The sequence below is a fragment of the Armigeres subalbatus genome, chromosome 2 (assembly GCF_024139115.2).
Source record: "Armigeres subalbatus isolate Guangzhou_Male chromosome 2, GZ_Asu_2, whole genome shotgun sequence".
Classification (NCBI taxonomy): domain Eukaryota; kingdom Metazoa; phylum Arthropoda; class Insecta; order Diptera; family Culicidae; genus Armigeres; species Armigeres subalbatus.
The window spans coordinates 190,216,367-190,235,771 of NC_085140.1; the positions used below are offsets into that span (position 1 = coordinate 190,216,367).

Below are 19,405 nucleotides of genomic sequence, written 5' to 3' on the forward strand. Positions count from 1 at the left end.
GTGTAGTAGAGAAAGAACAGTTTGTCGTTTTTATCTTCCTTCAGCATGAAAACCCATTTGGGTTTAAAAGGATTCACATCTCTTGGATAGGTTACATTGTATTCCCTCAACGACTGCAGCTCTCTTGTCTTAACGACGCATCCAGCCGTCTCTGTCATCTCACTTTCATCTCATTATTGATTTTGCTTGGAGGCACAAGCACTCTTGCTACTCAAGCACGTAGCTTTTTTCCGTAAGGATATTGGATTTTGTTCCAGGGACACTGTTCCCATTTTTTGCTGAAAAAATCACAAAAATAAGAAACAAATCAAACTGCCCTTCATTTTTTGTTTTTGACAAGATAAATATGTGAGATATGAGTTGAAGAACCGGAACAGTGCACCTATTTTGTGCAGTCGAAATGGAAATTTATTAGTGCACGTTTGATAGTTTTTCTGTTCAGTCGAAAAACATGTTACAAGCCTGTATGGCAAATATAATATTGGCAAAGAAACGATGAAAAAGTGTACTCAAAGCTTCTTACTTAAATGTTTTTTAAGTGTTCCAGCTTGGCTTATAATCTTAGACCTGTGTAATACATTATCAAATTGGCAATAACATGAGAATACAAACATTCCAGCTAACTGAATCAGATCAACACGTCATCGTGCAACGTTTACTCAACTGTTTCCCTTTACACCAAGCCAAGCATCTCAACATTCCGTCTCCACCCACGACGCGGTAGCGCATTCCATAAATCGTCCCGCCATCGTCATTCGTGTAATCTGACGCTAGCTGATGCAGCATCACGTCTCGCATTACTGCATCGACCACATCATCTAACAAACAGTTTGCTGCAGCGCATCCGACACTGGAGATCGCTGAGTGCGCCTTGACCGTGGTTACGATAGGCAGTGCGCGATATCGTGGCCGCCGCCGTCGTCGAAATAACAAAATTCTTTTCTCACGCTCGCGACTACCGCAGTCACTCCATCCATAACGACATCTACCACCACTTCCATGCAGATGTTCCGTCTCTTTCCCACTCAGTGCACACAGTCAAAGAACGGCTCCTACTTTGGAACTCACCGACAGGAGACCCCCCGTCGTGGCTCCAAAAAACCAGCGAGCTCCACCGGTTTCGTACGTCATCGAGTCGCGTGCGGTTTTCCCCTCTTTTTCGAGATCGGGTCGCTCACCACCACCTCACAGCCATCAGCACTGGAGCATGGCATCGCCGGTCAGCGCTTCTGGAGAGCAACACTAGTGGTCTCTTTCATTCCGGGGCCCAATCAGTGTGCCATGCGCTTATGTTGCTTTGCAGTCAGTCGAATCTGGTGGAGCGCGCGCGAGATCGTTCGCCCATCGAAAGCAAAAGCCGGTCGTCGTGTGTGCGCTCACGCGCACGGTTCGAACGCTCGCGCTCGCGGCGTCCGTCGATCGTGTGCGGGTCTACCGAGACCGACGATGATGCGGTGTTGCGTTGCTGCGGCTGAGGTTGATGCTGATCCTGCTGCCTCAGAAGCGATCGGCGACAGGCTCAACCTTTATTTTGTTCGTCGCTGGCACTCGATCGCGTGGCTGGCCTCTGCCCCGGCATGGGCTTTGTTGGGTTAGTTTGGTTGGTTTCTTTTATGGCGAGATTCGTTCCTTGTTTTTTTTTCTCTCCTGCTTTTTGTTCTGCACTTGATCGGAGATATCGGATCGTCGGATCCAGGCTGCTGGAGCTTATGCGTGTGACGATCGACGAATGATCTGTGAAATTGGGATTTTATGATGAAACTCTTTGTCTAGGATTTAGGGTTGCAATATAAAAGTGTATATATTGGTTGTAATGAATGAGAGCCATATTGGTAATAATATCCTTTAGTAATGCTTTAAAAAACTGTTTATATTGTTTTTAATATTATATTATCTATTACAAACCAATCAATTATGTGCGACTAATGGCAAAATGTGTAAGGCATTGTGGAAACAAAAGTTCGGAATTTCAATATTTGACTTTATACAAAACGTTCGTTAGCTTTCAACGATTCATAAAAAGCTTCAAAATTTTGGTAGTGATTTATCGAATCCATCAAATATCATCCACGTGGTGCTAATCAAGACACCAACTGAATATCTTTATATAAAACCCGGTATGTGCTGGAAAAAAAGAGGCAGATTAGGGGGCGCGTCAATAGTAGAATGAAACCCTTATCATAGTCCCAACGTCAGGTGATGTTTTAAGGCTCCCCCAGACCTAAGCGATTCTATCGCCGCGACGGCGACAGCTAGTCGCCGCGATTCTACCGCTGGGTCGCTGCTGGCAATGTTCCATTTATCCTTCCATACCAGTAACGACAGAATCGCAGTCGCCAAGCGATAGAATCGCGTCGCGACGGTCGCGTCGCATATGTTTGGGGGAGCCTTTATACCAGGCCTACCCAACCTTTTCAAGCATGGAATTTTCGGCTTCTTTCCAATACTCGACGCATATGGATTTCACAATCGATGATCAAATTTCGCAAGCAGATAATGAAGATCAACACATACTTTTACTGCTTTAATTTTTGATAAGAGTTGTTCATCTGTGTGAGAGAAAATATCCTACAAAGATGTGTCTTTCTGAAATTTAGATTTGGATTTGTTGTTGCCTTGGAGGTCAATTATCTCCATTTGAAACATTCCAGGTACAATATTTACATCAGTAAATCGTGTTGAGGAACTATGTTCTCAAAAATTAGCGAATAGGCTGGAACATTTTTGTAGAAGTGCTTCGAGTTTACCAGCATATTCAACAGATTAGCAAGAACTGTTTTCTACCGGATTAAAGAAAATGTATCAGTTTTCAAGAATCAATTGTGCCAAATTGTTTCAATTTTATTTCAATAATTTGCATGTTGGATAATAAAAGTTCGACGTGTTGATCCCTGACTTGCAGCTTTATGTTCAAGCCATTGAGATGTTTGGTGACATGTACTATAAAGGCTAAGTCACTTTCCCGTGTTTTGCTTCCATTTCCATCAACGTAATTTGGAATTAGTTGTGGTTGAGTGTCCTCCTGATTAACAATTGATTAACAAATAAACAAATTGTTTTAATTTTCAAGTGACTCAACGCCCGTGTTCTTTCCCGTCATTGACAAGGCTCCATTAGTTGTTAGGCCTCAAGTGTTCATAGAAGAGTTCAAGCTCCTTCATACAGGTCTTAAAAGCTTTCCCCAGGTCGATACTGGTAATCGATTCGTTCATTGGGATCAAAGCTGCTAATTCCTCTGTGATTTAAAGATGATCATTTATTCCCGTTAAGAAGACAGCTACATGTGCCTTGTTTTTTACATTAAGTATTTTCATCGATTGCGAGCAAGTAGGTGGCTTTTTCACGTAACGTAGTTTTTAAATCTTCTGTGAGAACTTTAACTCTTCACCATTCTTTACGAGCAACTAATACTACTGCAGGGTTTTTTTTTCTTTAGAGCACACGATATCAGCAACAGCCGATATGCTTTCCCTAACCAGTTATCCATCCTGGAAAGGTTTCATCCATATTGTCAAAATCTAATAAATAGAAAGAAGGATCTTCTCGAGCCACATAGAAAAGCTTTCGGGTCGGTTATGAAGTAATTTTTCCTACACGCTGCGGGCCACAAAAATGGAGCCGAGGACCGCATCCGGCCCATGGGCCGTACGTTGCGCAGCCCTGTTTTATACTGACGTGTAGATTCTGGCAAACCAGCAATACAACATTACGTTTATTGCAAAAAGACACAAGTCAAAGATCACATTTGGAAATTCAAACCATGGAATGGGTGCTTTATTATTCAAATGGCATTAGATATATCAAGAAAAATGTAGAGTGGTCTGCCAAACTTTTGTTTTTGACAAATACTAGAATTGATTAACCTAGCAAAAATACAACCTTGCTCATGTTCAGCCGACTCCCTGCCACTCTGCTAGTGATCCGACGTCATTTTGTGGAAGGAAACAGCATTTTGCCATGACTTTTAAATGCAGTGACCGATCGTCTGATTGTACAGACCGACATTAGGATGTAATGTAAACATTTATGTACAGATTCCATGTTAGCGTGCCCATTGTGTGCTCGACAGACCATAAAGCGATAGATAAACCTGCCTTTGGAGAATTTGATGCCATGCCCATAAAATTATTTCATTCATTACGTGTGTGGCAGTACCACGACTATTTGAATCTTTAATTAACCAAAGTTGTACAATAGATGAAGTAGAATTGAACTAGATTAGATTGGGGCAAGAGTACGCACTTACCCGAGCAACACATATGTTGTAAATCAGTTGATGTTACTCATGTATGACCAAATTTGGTCATATATGAGTTATTGCAACCAAATCAACGTAAATTGTGCTGCTAGGGTAGTTTTCAATCGATCATGTAGCCCTTATGAAGCAAGCTTCTGCATATCATATCAATGTCGACGATTCGTATACTCTTCCTATATGTAACCCAGTGGCAAACATATTGAAATTATTGTAATTTGCTTTAGTAGATCTCTTATTGCAAGACATATTCAAAACGCACTCTTACCCCACCGGTGGGGTAAGAGTACGCATTTATCCAATCATGTATTTTTAAGTATATATTAACAATAATAAGAGTAAATAACATTTAATTGAAAGTATATTATAGAATGTTTCAAGATTACGTAACTCTGAAAGGGGGAGGGGTCCTAGAAATATGAACTTTCATACGAAAAAAACTTGTACAAAAAAAAACTACAGAGGTAAAAATATACGAGGTTTCCCGTAGCTTGAAGAAAAGAATTTTCTTTAAAGAAAGATCACTAATTACGTTACGGAAAATTGGACCATTTCATCACCCCTCCCCGCTATCTTACACCTTTTGTATGAATCCTCTAAAAATTCTATGAATCGTTATACATCTCGCATTCCTCCCAGCTCAGCGTTGCGTAATTTATGGATGTTTCTTTTGATTAAATGATTATCATTTAGATGAAATTGTGTTTTCGGACTATGTTGAGGTGTAAAACAAAACTTATTTTTATTTCGTTTCAGTGCTTTGTTCGCTAAGTCCTTTCTAACACCAACTTACTTATCTTTAGAAGGAGAATTTGTGATAATTTTCGATTTCTGTCCCTTTTTTCTTGGTTGTGGACCTTTACGCTGTGAAACTAGTCTTATTTTGGACGGAGATACGGGTTTAACAACAGAACTTGAAGGTTAACATGCATACTCTTGCCCCACCCGTTACTGCGTACTTTTACCCCACAGCTCCAAAATTTATTCAGTTAATGGTTTTGACTTCTTGGAAAACCAACCGAATTAATGTTCTGCACCACAAAGTACTCTATACAATAGGTTATCGAAATGGTACAATGTTCACCTGATTGAACGTATAGATGGTATTGTAATACTAGTTGCGAAAACACAATTATTTTTAGCAAAACGACCAGAAAATTAACTATGTTCATATCTCTCTTGTTGTTTATTCAAATCGTTTAAAATTACACATGACAATAGTTGGTCAGAATACCTATCGATCTGATGCACTGCTGCTTGTTTATCTTTTTTATAACTTCAAGAAATCGAAAACGTACTCTTACCCCACGCGCACTCTTGCCCCACTCTACTCTACTGCTTGTATAGAGACCACTCACGTTGAGGGTCGTTTTCGAATTCACTCACTCATAAGTTCATTGGTTCACTTGTTCATGATCTGCATCAGGGAGTAAATGAGTTCAAGGTTTATTGCTGGAGCCAAAGGGAAAGTCGTTAGCCAAACCAATGTGTGTGAGACCGGGCATCTACCAGGGTTCAAGTAGCGTTGACCCCAGCTCCTGTAAAATAATATTCAGGTTGGGAAGCGAGATGGAAGATCTGGATCTAAATGTGGGGACGAAATGGTTATCCGAATAATGAAAGGATTGGTATTCGGAATGATTCTTGACAATTTCGCGAAAATAACCAACTTCGTTGCTTTTGCGTAATTTCCGGCGACGAAGATCTGAAATCTCGCGTCTTGATCTGAGGATCTTAAAACTTGACTCTTTCATTTCGTTCTGGTCTGTGGAAGAGGCGAAAGCGTGGTTGTGAAGATCGGGTGTGAACTAGTGAAAAACGTGAAGAATCCTTTGAATTTCACCTAATTTTCTTTCCCAATTTCCCTCAAGTACCTAGATAGGCAAAGTAGCTAAAGTGCCTTAGTGCGTGCGAGTGCGTTGAAGTTTAATGCGACAGGTAATACTGATGACATGAGTGTGCTTAATGTGCAAGAGTTAACCCGTAGATATGACGGCATCTTAAATTCCGTGCCAGATCTGTGGCAAGAATTTCGAGGCTCGTCACACCACCATTTCCGTCAACGATCGATATCGACCCCACAGTACAGCTTCGAATCATTTTCCCGGCGGTGGCCGGCCGGAGAGGGCAGTGAACGATATTTTCCGTGCCCTGGCAAAGCTAGACCACTGCACGCGACAACGAAAAGTCCACCCAGCCACGAAGAGAGGGCGTCGATGGCGTGAAGCACGACGGATATCATCGAATGATCGTGGACTTCTTAGGTGACCGGAGTGGCAACTCCCTTATGTCACTCCACTGGCGGGGCAGTTGGTATGACGGCGGTCACACCCGTGGTATATCGGAGGTGCAACATCCTTGCAAAAACCACGTTAATTGTATTTTCCTCCTCCTCGAATGATCGTCGAACTGCAGCAGCAGAAGTTCTTCGGAGTCCGCAGGAGTTGAAGGGCCGCGTGTCGAACACGTGGCGACGGTCAACCGTTAGACGATTACCTCACCATGCGAAGAGTATAAAACGTGAGTACATGCATGTCTATCTTTTTCTAAGCGCTTGGTGAAGTTTGCACCTAGCCCGAGTTAAACCGCTAGAGTGGCCACCGTTTAGTCAGCTCTACCGCTCGTCTCATCACACAGGAAAGCTAGCTAGACATAGGGAAAAATTAGATTAGGCCTATAAGAATATGTAGTCAATAAAGGAGACAAGAATATATGAACTGAATGTTGCTGTTTTTTTATGAATGGTTGAACTGATATTGAACTGCTTTCAATAAATGGTTACACTACAGCTAGAAAGTGTTTGAACAACTATTCGAATGAGAGAAATCTGATGAGGTAAAGGGAGAAGGTTTTTTTTCACGTTTCGGTCGTTTTATTTTAGTAGTTTTTAGGCTCATTTACCGGGCAGGTTGGCCCGATCCCAACCACGGACAGCTTTTCAATCAGACGAGGTCGTTCGAAGTGTTTTGGAGTCGAGTTCCGGTGATGATAACGGCCGCGAAGGCAATAATCTCGTCGTCGGCGAAAATCATCATTCGGAACACGGATTTTTTTTATTAAGCGGCTTACAGTCGCATGAATGAGTAAGTAATCCAAACGCTACTTGTCGGTTAAGTGAACGAATTGTCACATAAAAGGGCTGCCCTTCATTAGCCCTAAGATTCATGATCCCTATCACCCACCACATAACATATAGGCATCATTGCCGTGAAAAGTGGTCCTTCCAAGATTTTGAATCGCTAGCGAACCTAGCGGTGGAAATCAAGCTTTATCAAACAACGCGCATAAGACAGAGCAGCATCGCATGCTTTGCTGTCTCTTTCTTTCGCCTTGGATACAGGAGTGCCGTTTGTTGAAGGTTGATAAACAAAAAGCCTACTTTGAAACTTGCAGTTTGTTCTATGATAACTATCTGTTTTGTGCTATCACTCTTCATTGACTTTTCTCAGATTATACTAAAAGTTTTTTTTGTGCCATCTGTTTGTGTCGTGCATCATAGCCGCTCTTAAACGTAGCAGGCTTAGTGGTCATATATGTTTACCGCTTCAGCGTCTTACTTAGGAAGATGTGGGTTCAATCCCATGCTCGTTCCATTAATGTATCTTTCTCTTTATTTCTTCTTTTTTACAACAAATTATAAAAGACAGGAACACCGTCTTCGACCAGAGGTCATACAGACTGAGCACAACGTTTAGACAACGGACAGGACATATAACACCCAGTGGACCGATGGAGAATTTTTCGATCACGAAAAGCTTTCTCCTTACCGGGGCGGGAATCGAACCCACACTCCATAGCCCATGCGTCTAGACGATTGAAGTCGCTAACCGCACGGCCATGAAGCCCATTAATACTAATATGATACTATTAATTGCATTACTATCACATTGGCAGACCGTTAACTTCAATGTTTTTCTGACGTGACAGGCACCAGTGTGGCCCAACAAGAAAAATCACCACTGCATACTTCAACTTTGAAGAGCAGTAAATCAAGCTAAAACTCAATCACATAGCCGTTTCAAAACGCATTTCTTTTGTCTCCTTGTAGTGGGTTGAAGAAGAAAATTTTGTCGACCTAATTCTGTACGCGGTCTTGTCGATCCAAATTAATCTATTCGTTCGCTTTGCGCGATCCTGTTGGCATGCTATAAGAGCAGTCTTAACGATCCGCTTTCAGTGCGGTCCTTTCGATTCGCTTTCTGCGCAGTTTTTTAACCCCGCTACCAGCGCGATCCAAAACAATCGGCTTTCGGCGTCCTGTTCACTTGACGTTGTGAGAACTGAAATGAGGCAAGGCATCACATCGACTACTTAGATGCTTATTTGATCTCACAATGAGTGTACATTAGGGTTCTATTTGATGCCCTGATGCTCTGGACAAAATTTCAGCCAAATCGGTCAACGTTTGGGCGGTGCTAAACTCGTTGGAACACAGCAAATAATTTTTAAAATTCAACGGCGTGTAAAATTGCAGCTTATCCTATCAAACGAATTAACATTCGATATTCAATTAAATTTGATTGAATTTTAAAAGCAAGCATCGTTTAAATTTATTTCGATTTAAAATAATAGTAAGATCGATTGAATGTTACGTTTATTTGCATGCTCCAAATATGTGCATGAAAATACATTTAAAATCACAACATATTTTTATCTGTGAAGTTTATATGGAAAAGTGTATGCAGAAACATCCAAAAACAGTGATTTGCAGTTGGACGGCACAACTTACGAAGAAGAACTATGATACTCATTCAGATCTTGAAGAATTTAATACAGAATGTTATGCAGGAAACCACGAGAAGATTAGAGTTTATTAGGCAAAGATAATAGCATTTTACTGGAGTGTTGTATGGGTGAATTTATTTCTTTTCAAAGGTAAAAGAAACGAAATTTGCTCAAACCCCACTTCAGAGAAATGCTAATAACTTAGCCGAGCAAACTCTAATCTTTTCACGGTTTTCTGCATAACATTCTGTGTTTAATTCTACAAGAACTGAATAAGTATCATTGTTCTTGATCGTAAATTATGCCGTCCAACTGCTAATCACTGTTTTTGGATGTTTCTGCATACACTTTTCCATATAAACTTCCAACGAGTTTTGCACCGCCTAAACGTTGACCGATTTGGCTGAAATTTTGTCCGGAGCATTAGGGCATTAAATAGGACCGAATAAGGGTTCATTCACAAATTACATAACGCAAAATTTGGCCATTTTCAACCCCCACCCACCCCCTCGTAACGTTTTTTGTATGAAAGGGGTTTGAAAATTGTATGGGCCGTAACGCTCTGGCAGGTACCCTCCTACCCCCTAAAGCGTGATGTAATTTGTGAACGGGCCCTAAGAGGGCGGCCCATCAAAAAAATTAAAAAAGTTTTTCCCATACTAATTTAAGCCACCCTAATGTACATACTCAAGTAATTCATTCCACATGTTCAGTGAACATCATAATGTTTGTTAGTGTATAATCTAGTACCACACAGTTACATATCTTGTTTATTCTTCAATAACTATCTAGAGCAAATGACAACAACACCACTATTAAATATGTATTACTTTTACGTAAAGTTAAACGATTTACAATTATATGGAACCTCGATATTTATAAAGCTGGACATTCTCATTGTATTCGACTAAATTAAAACGGAGAAGACTACTTGAACAGATAACTGCTACGGAACAGATCCTTCAAAAACCCTTTGGGCATGATATCAACCTCATTTAATAGAAAAGCCGGTTGGAATACGCTGACCTTTTTGCATTTTTGTCCAATCCAGCCGCAACAACGGCGATGAGTAACAGTTTTGGAATATTTTCCAAAACTACGCGAAGTGTTTTGATAAAGCAGGCAGATGACTTGCTCAAACGACTGAACACTTCTAATAAGATTGGAGAAAATTGTGATGGATTCCAAAAAGTATTTGACTATGCTTTTTGATGCACTGAGTACTATTCGCCCTACATCAGTTGATACCGAGGAAGCATTTTTAGTGCCTAGCAATTTCGCCTGGCAATTCTTGTGCAGTGGAAGTCTCGGGTGTGGGGTTTGAGTAAGTTACCATTAGCGTGTGATTATACATCAACAACACCTCAGCGTGTCAATCGGTGAGCAGCAAGCCATGATTTCAAGCTCTATCTGGTAAAAGGGCGAATGTCGCAAGAGAGGATTCTCTTCGTCGACTTCCCCTCTTTTAAATAAAAGTGACAAGCAGAGGATTTCATTGCGGTTTATCACCTCAGAATGTAAGTTTTCATTGTTTTTTTTTTTCGTTCTGAGGGGAGAAACCGCAAAGAAATCATCTGCTTGTCACTTTAATTTAAAAGAGGGGAAGTCGGCAAAGAGAATTCTCTCTTGCGACATTCGCCCTTATTCCAGATAGAGCTTGATTTGTCCTCTTCTTGTCAGATCTCGGTGGCGTGCACACGCACCGACGGAGAGCTGCTGTCATCGCATTTCGCTCCAGCCATTTGGAGCCACACATTTTGGCGATCCTGCCAGGTTATTTTTTGGATCCTGACGCTTATTTCATAAGGTGAGTTGAATTTAAGTAGTTAATGTGCTAATGTGTTAAAATATTGGATGGATTAAAAAATCACAAGGCAAGGTGGTTTGTATTACAACAAAGCGCGTCTGGAAAACCTCTGGAAAATTGATTGTGGTTTGTAAAATCACAAAGCGCGTCCCGAAGACCGCTGGAAAATAGATTGTGATTTGAGAAACACAAAGCGTGTCTCGAAGGCTGCTATAAAATGGATTATGATTTGGCAAATCACAAAACACGTCTAGAAGACCGCTGGAAAAAGGATTGTGATTTGGCAAATCACAAAGCGCGTCTCGAAGACCGCTGAAAAATGGATTGTGATTTGGCAAATCACAAAGCGCGTCTCGAAGACCGCTGGAAAATGGATTGTGATGTGGCAAATCACAAAGCGCGTCTCGAAGACCGCTGGGAAATGAATTGTGATTTGGCAAATCACAAAGCGCGTCTCGAAGACCGCTGGAAAATGGATTGTGATTTGGAAAATCACAAAGCGCGTCTCGAAGACCGCTGGAAAATGGATTGTGATTTGGCAAATCACAAAGCGCGTCTCGAAGACCGCTGGAAAATGGATTGTGATTTGGCAAATCACAAAGCGCGTCTTGAAGACCGCTGGAAAATGGATTGTGATTTGGTAAATCACAAAGCGCGTCTCGAAGACCGCTGGAAAATGGATTGTGATTTGGCAAATCACAAAGCGCGTCTCGAAGACCGCTGGAAAATGGATTGTGATTTGCAAAATCATAAAGCGCTTCTCAAAGACCGCTAGAAAATGGATTGTGATTTGGCAAATCACAAAGCGCGTCTCGAAGACCACTGGAAAATGGATTGTGATTTGCAAAATCGCAAAGCGCTTTTCAAAGACCGCTGGAAAATGGATTGTGATTTGGCAAATCACAAAGCGCGTCTTGAAGACCGCTGGAAAATTTATTGTGATTTGGCAAGTCACAAAGCGCATCTCGACGACCGCTGGAAAATGAATTGTGGTCTGGAAAATCGCAAAGCGCGTCTCGAAGACCGCTGGAAAATGGATTGTGTTTTGGAAAATCATAAAGCGCTTCTCAAAGACCGCTGGAAAATGAATTGTGATTTGGCAAGTCACAAAGCGCGCCTCGAAGACCGCTGGAAAATGGATTGTATTACAAAGCGCGTCTCGAAGACCGCTGGAAAATGGATTGTGATTTGGCAAATCACAAAGCGCGTCTCAAATTCTTCTAAAAACCACCCCCGTGGCTACCCCACTGATACACGAGGCTGAAATTTGGATCAAATGTACGGAACAAGATGATAATATTATCAATTCAGTAGAAAACCGGGCGATTAGCGAGGTTGGATTTTTCTCACAAACCGTACGGTAAACCTAACTTCGGAAGTGGTGTGCTTTTTTCATTTGGTGATGCGCTATACAGCGCACCACTTCCGATATTAGATTTAACGCTGCCTGGTGCTCACTATTAAGGGTCGTGGGCAGTGCTGATAAATTTTGTCTCATTTGTTTGATGGCTAAATAGTAAATCTATTCAACCATTTTTTTTTTGCCCCATTCGTTTTCCATGTCGTCTCAATTGACCTTTCCCGTCAAAAATTGTATCTCGTTTTATTGTCTCAGTCGATTTTTTGGCTTATTTAAGGTCAACTTTCCCAAAGAACCCATATTTTTTGAGGTCTCTAAGTATTTTTAAAATTTAAAACAAACATCGAAAAAGTGCTTTTTTTTTAAATTGGCCCGATTTTAAACGAACATCGGGTGCATTTTTCAGGCCGGTTCACACGTGCAGCATTTTTTTCGGTTTTTGTTTTCGATTTTAAAAATAGTTACATACTTTAAAAATATGGGTTCTTTGGGAAAGTTGACCTTAAAATGGCCAGAGAATCGACTGAGACATAAAACGAGGTACAATTTCTGACGGGAAAGGTCAATTGTGGTAAAGATCGCTTCATAAACTAAATTTTCAAATTGACATAATATGCACTAAAAATCAAGTGAAATAATGCGTTTGCTGCTATCAGATGAATAGACTGGAGCTACTGAATTGAAATCTCTGAAATCAATTAAGATCTGCTTAGGCAGAGTTTGCCGTGTGAAAATCCAATGGTGGAAATACAACTTTGAATTTGATAAGTTCTTGATATGTCTTCAGTATTTTTAATGTTGTTCAGCAGTGTGATGGCAGAACAATAATCAACTTTCTAGTTACAAACAACGGCTTCAATTTTCTGAGCGATGAAAAATATCCCCTTATTATTTCTTCTACTTCGTTTTATCGAGTCATTAGTCCCGTTAAAGAGCAAGTCACTTTGGCGCCCCAGATATCTCTGGTTGGGTTTGCAAATTGCAATCATTGGAAACATTTATTATTTGCTTATTTGTTTGCACCATCGTGAAACAAAAGTTTAACGAGTCTGAGTGCGATCTGGTCGTGTTCTTCATAAAGGTGAGAAATAATTCACAAACGCGCAAAGTCATTTTCATAATGGAACACAACCGGAATCTTAGGTATAGAATCTTTGGTCAATTCTTATTTTAAAAAATCCCGTTCGAAAGTCACACAGTTTTTTCTTTCCAATTTTCTAAGTAGCATTCTACTGTCTAGTGGTGTTTCTTCACCCCAGGTGAACAAAACAAGTTATTGATCGAAGACATAACTTCCGTTGTGCTTAGGTCAAACATCAATTGTAAAGCAGTATTTGTTTCAAATTAACTTACTGATGATATATAATCGGAGTTCTGCTTCTTTTCATGAACAAACTATTAGAGGAGCGTCAAAAGGCGTTTGATGTGGCTTGGCCGCACCCCGATCATGCACAAAATGGTTCTTCGTTAATCCTGAAACAAGGTGAATATTGTGCTACCCACAATGTCACAAGAAAACTGTGTTTCAAATGAATTGAATTTTTCAGGCACGTGCCCTCAAAGCACTAATGAACCGATTGAATCTTTCTTCTTCTCAACAGAGATCTAATATTACGTACGCCCCTCAAACCTTTTCTCACCATCGAGCTATATGTACCTGGATGTTTGCTTCCTAATTCTATCACATCGAATGAAAGGAACTCCGAATCGATACCCCTGGTTCCATCTGTTGGCCGAAAAGCATAACTACTTAACTCAAAACAAGGCTCAACATATCCTTCCTTACCTCCATCCCAAGCGATCTAACGCAAAGCGTACTTTAAAAAGACTAGCCAATAAAAACATAAGCGATATGTTTTTTCTTTTCCTCAAAAGCCATTAATACGCTCATTCAGAACAACCACCAACACGGTCCGCATGGCCTCAGCATACAGCATAGAACGAACCGAAACCAAAAACGATACCCGGCTGCGAAACCAGAAACATACCAACTCAAATGCGAAGTGCTCGAAAGGGAATTGGAAGAAGCCAACGGAGATGGGTGTTGAGCATGTACGTACCTGCTTACTAACTGCAACTACCTGTTGGATCCTTCTGCGAGTTAGACACTAAGATTAGCGTAGAATATATTCGTCGCTATTGAATCGAATAATTATATTTTGTGATACATAGATACTCCAAATCATGGTATGAATCCCAATTACAAATATGTTTAGATTAAATTCAGAATCTTACACTTCCAAAACCATCTTTGTTGCAATCAGTGCCATTCAACGACTTTGGGGTTTTCCTCCTGTGCAGGCATAGAATACTCGTCTATCCCCACTCCCAAAAACCGTCGCAGGACACTGATTCAATCACAGGACCTCCGCTTACCCGCCCACCCGGACAACCTTCCACTCGGTGGGACATCAAAAACCAATCCTTCATAACAGCCGCGGCACCGGCAGCCTGTTGCTCGCATGCGGCAACTTTTCTCTCCCTCTCGCCAATTCCTTCACACCTTATCTCTCGCTTCCGCAAGTGCCGATGAGCCGTGGTTTCTTATTTGCTGTGTCTCGTTCGCCTCCACATTCGGCTCCGTTCGGCTTGGCTTCGGCGTCCCGAACGTGCCGCACTCATCGTTCGGTCGAGGTGCGAAACAAGTGCGAAGCAAACGACACAAACGACTGCCTGGGCCTGGAAGAGTCAGTCCACCACAGCAGCTCACCAGTTCGATCAGAATCGTTTCAACCCTCGTCGGAGCAACAGCAACACTTTTTTGGTACGCTCCCGCTCAGAGTACCACCGGTTTCGGTTTATTTTTAAAGAGTTTGACCGTTCGGAACGAGACTTGATTTTTATTTCTGTTTCATCGGTTTCCGGTTCAGCATCCGAAGTGTCGTGATTGATCCGGAAGAGCAAAAGTGAAAGTGAGCCATTGCTATCAGAACGTGGATAAGATACTTGGATTACGATCTGGGAAATAGATCGAGCGAACATCAGAAAAAATATTTGTGCCTTGTGTTTATAAAATGAGGAAGTTGTGATACTGCGTGAAATTTATAAAACGCAAGGATTGAAGTGAGATTTGTGCGAAGAGAAGAAACACTGAGTATATTTTGACAAAAATAAAACATTAAGAAGACAACGTCGTGAACTAAGCTTCAACTGTGGATCCTATACTGAAGTACAAATTTAAAACAATGGTTACCGGAATTGGAACGGCAGCCCAACAAGTTGGCACTATGCCGACCCCCTCGCAGATTCCATCGGCCGAACAGCCGGTGGTAAAACGTCCCAGCGACAATCGAAGAGTAAGTATCATATTTTGTTAATTATAAACTCTTTTTTTGTTGGCCAGAAAAATTAAAAATGTGAGAATTCAAATTCAAAAAAATAATCGTTTTCAAATGATAGATTTTTCAAGAGACTTTCTGAAGATTGTGAAAATCTGAGTACAATTCAAAATAACTGTTATCTTGAATTTAATTTGGCCCTGTTCAAAGCTTGAGTCAGAACGGTTTCGCCGTATCTCAGCTAATCCCACACGTCTGCAATATCTTTTGGCTAATCGGCTGACAGGCGGTCGCGTACGTGGGAATTTCGTGTTCAGACAGAATTCGCAAACATCGAAAGCACGTTCCGCGGCTGATGAGTTTGCGTCGTTGTCATCGTTCCTGTCGACGCCGATGGTGGCGGCAACGTTCCAGATATGGAACGTGCGCGTGTGGGACTTCCACACGATAGAAATTAAGTATGACAAACTAGAGCCGCACGCGCGGAGTGTTGAATCCTCCTAGCATCGCAATCATCACCGAAAATCAGTGACTTGGGGTTCATAAATTAGCACTTTTCAGGGAAACGTTAACATACCACTTGGTTTAGGCCCCCGCAATGCCAAGTGGATCATATTTTCGGATTTATCGGTGTGTGGCTGAAAGAGATTTTCTTAGGAGTTAAGCTTGATTGTTGTATATTTTTGCGTGGGACTAAAGTGGATCTTTCTTTCTGATTTGTTACAGAGTAATAAACCGATCATGGAAAAACGTCGCCGAGCTCGGATTAACAACTGTTTGAACGAGCTGAAGACCCTTATTTTGGACGCGATGAAAAAAGACGTAAGTATCTTCGGTCCCGCTTTTATGGGAATTTCAGCAGCGGAATTATGATTGATGACTAACAGAGTTTTCCCTTCTCTTTGTTGAACTTACAGCCAGCTCGCCATTCAAAATTGGAAAAGGCGGATATTTTGGAAATGACAGTGAAGCATCTTGAAAATCTTCAGCGACAGCAGAATGCCATGTCACAGGCAACTGATCCGAATGTTATGAACAAGTTCAAGGCCGGGTTCAATGAATGTGCTCAAGAGGTGAGCAGATTCCCGGACATCGATCCAATGACTCGTCGTCGTCTGCTCGCCCATTTGAGTAATTGCATCAACGGAGTTAAATCTGATCTTCCAAAGTCTCGACAATCGGCAGTTCAAGTGCACATTCTTCCATCGCCGCCAAGCTCGCCGGAACAGGATCATCATCCGCAGCCTCATCCAGCACAGATTAATGCAGTGCAAACCGGCAACGGAGTGTATTTTACCAACAGCATCGGATCTAGCGTTCAGTTGATCCCAACCAAACTCCCGAACGGAAGCCTTGCCTTCGTTCTGCCACAAGCAATCCCCGCAGCTACCGCTCCTGTGCCAATGCTGGTGCCGATTCCCAGTCGCACAGCCTCCACCGGTTCAGCCGCATCCAGCCACTCGTCATCGTCCGCGTACGACCGAGTACCTCAGGAACATGTCACCTCGCCATACCATGCCCCACCTAGTCCTGCCAACTCCAACTACGAACCCATGGACTGCAAACCTTCGGTCTTCCAGGAGCAACAGCAATACCTCCACTCGCAGCAGATGCGATATCAGCAGCAACAGCCTCAGTCCCAGTCCAGGGCCTTCAGTCCCGACAGCCCTCTCTCCTTGGTCATGAAGAAACCATACCAAGACCAGCACCCAGACGATGACAAACCGTGGCGGCCATGGTAATCTCATCGTTCGTGTAATCTGCACCTCGAGTCATAAAACAATTAGTACCTTAGCACACCGCCAGTGCAGTGCGACAACAGCCGGAAGTATACACACACCGCGGCGGCTCGTGTACACGGGCCGCAACGAACCGATCAGAAGCCGTTGTCGAGCTCACACAATGTAGTGGCCACCCTTCCGATTCACGTTCAGCAGCACCCACCGCCGCTGCTGATTCGCGTAAATCACCGAGTGCGCTGAAATATTTGAAATAGCACCACCCCCTCACCAGTCGGCACCCTTCCGCTCAGCCGACAACAATGTAGAGCCTACATGGAGAGAGAGGGCGGCAGCAGCACGAGAGAACGTGGAGGAGACGAAATGCGCCAAAGGGTCACGAGTGTCGCACTTGCTTGTCGTTTTCCCACACTCATTATACGGGCCCGGCTCTAGCGCTCGAGCTCGTGCAAAGTGTCTACGTTCGTTCGTTTGTGTGTGAAAGACAGTTCGGTTAAGATCGTGCCAATTGAACTAGCGAGGAGTGATCGTGGTGCCGCACTACAAAATTGTACTCTCGCTACAAAGTGTGTGATTGAAGCCCCGCGCAAAGCGAGCGAAACTGCGAAGAAGACAAAGAAGGTGCGAGCACCGCCGCGCAACCGTTGAAAGCAATGAATAAGAATACCAACCCCGAGAAGAAGATTGCGGCACGAGGCAAAATTTATTTTTACTTTCAAGAGAATAAATTTTATCACTCTTGGTTCTTGGTCCGCGGCGGTGCTCGGTAGTGATGGGAAGGTAATTGTGCGCGCGTGTTTGCTACAAGAATGCAATATCCTATTCTCTCTCACACTGCGGTTCACGAAACGTGTGCCCCTACTGTGCTCACAACGGTCCATGCTCGGAGCAGAAATGACGCGCGAGGATCGCTAGTCATTTCCAATTTTTGAAGATCACTCACACTCGGTGGTGGTTGCATCCAACAAAAAACAAACGCAAATGAAGTAAAACAAAAGGTAGTCTGAACGAATACCCGCCCAAACTCTACTGAGACTTTGGAGGAATCCTGTTGCTGTGAATAATTTTTAAGGCTTTAGTGTGATGATAATAAGAAAAGTTACAAAATTGTATAGAAACAATCGACGAGTTCAAAACTTTGTTAGGCTAGTAGGCAAAACTGCAGTAAACCCCCTTTAGAATGTAAACATTCGTTAACTATCCTACTGCGCCAGTAGTGCATATGTGTGAGTGCGTTTATTGCTTTAGGAAATTTGAGGACCGCGAACAATCATGTGATTAGCTTCTTGAAGTTTTATTTTAAGATCGCCCCAATCCACTTTTTGTTCATTTTCCCGACCTAAAGATATCTCCTTTTATCTTTCTCTCTCTAACTCTGTCCCTAAATCGCTTACCGCATCCCAAAACCCGCCAACATTTCATTCTCCTGTAAATATTATTTTCGTTTAGGTTCGACACCCAGAACAAAGCGAGCGCGACAAAAATCACAAAAGTCTTCCATTAGATAGCGTACGCGTGTTCGCGGTGGTAAAAAGCCAATCAGGGAATCCCGCAATGCGGCTCCGGTTCGGGATAACGATAGGGTTGTCCGGCAGTAGAATTTTATGTTAAAATTTTTATTTCCACCGGATTCGTTCGCGGTGCTGTCAGACACAAGTGGCCAAGCGAGTGAGAAAAGCGAATAAATTATTCATCAAATCGTGTACATAGTTTTTTAGATATTGAATGTCACACATTTCGTTCATTATTCGATTAGGTTTCACTTTTCAAGCCGAAATGGTGACAAGCAAAGCAATAGGCATTATTATTTATACGAAGTGAACACCACTAGACATTTGAAGATACTGAATAAGCAATCTAGAGGTATAATACAAAGAGAATACGTTATAAGAGCGCTACAAAGATAATCTATTTTATATGATAGAGAAAAGATAAAGATGAAAATTATGGAAAATATAAAATATTTTATGAAATTTAATACAAAATTGCTTTACAATCAATCTGAAAATCCGAAATGACCACTCGACGATGAGGGATGAAGTTCTTGATGACGCTATTTCCTACCGCTGCTGGTAACGAGAGGTGATGCAATTCCGAAAATTCCGGTGAGTATTCGAACAATCATAAAACCAGATGCGAAATAGAGGGATGGAATTGCACAAATCCGTTTGCTCCGAATGACAATGCGAAATTTGAACTACGGCAATTATAATCGCGATTATTGCATGTATACGCGGGTTG

The 19,405-nt window shown here is 42.1% G+C and overlaps 2 protein-coding genes across 2 annotated transcripts; both read left to right on the forward strand.

Moving 5' to 3' along the window:
* Window positions 1–492: 492 nt before the first annotated feature.
* Window positions 493–14,195, forward strand: LOC134209446 (uncharacterized). The gene is made up of 2 exons (XM_062685432.1): window positions 493–1,591; window positions 14,023–14,195. The coding sequence occupies exons 1-2, from the start codon at window positions 1,000–1,002 to the stop codon at window positions 14,193–14,195; spliced, it is 765 nt and encodes a 254-aa protein (XP_062541416.1). The 5' UTR covers window positions 493–999.
* A 628-nt stretch (window positions 14,196–14,823) lies between these two features.
* Window positions 14,824–19,149, forward strand: LOC134211405 (protein hairy). Its single transcript, XM_062688220.1, has 3 exons — window positions 14,824–15,443; window positions 16,152–16,247; window positions 16,343–19,149. The coding sequence occupies exons 1-3, from the start codon at window positions 15,333–15,335 to the stop codon at window positions 17,165–17,167; spliced, it is 1,032 nt and encodes a 343-aa protein (XP_062544204.1). The 5' UTR covers window positions 14,824–15,332; the 3' UTR covers window positions 17,168–19,149.
* The last annotated feature ends 256 nt before the right edge of the window (window positions 19,150–19,405 follow it).

What these genes read in the sequence shown, in the direction of transcription:
- LOC134209446 (XM_062685432.1), top strand. Translation starts at nt 1,000, where the DNA reads ATGCAGATGTTCCGTCTCTTTCCCACTCAGTGCACACAGTCAAAGAAC. An exon ending in CCCGGCATGGGCTTTGTTGG is followed by an intron (nt 1,592 to 14,022) that starts GTTAGTTTGGTT and finishes TTTCCTCAAAAG; the next exon opens with CCATTAATACGCTCATTCAG.
- LOC134211405 (XM_062688220.1), top strand. Translation starts at nt 15,333, where the DNA reads ATGGTTACCGGAATTGGAACGGCAGCCCAACAAGTTGGCACTATGCCG. An exon ending in GTCCCAGCGACAATCGAAGA is followed by an intron (nt 15,444 to 16,151) that starts GTAAGTATCATA and finishes GATTTGTTACAG; the next exon opens with AGTAATAAACCGATCATGGA. An exon ending in TGGACGCGATGAAAAAAGAC is followed by an intron (nt 16,248 to 16,342) that starts GTAAGTATCTTC and finishes TTGAACTTACAG; the next exon opens with CCAGCTCGCCATTCAAAATT.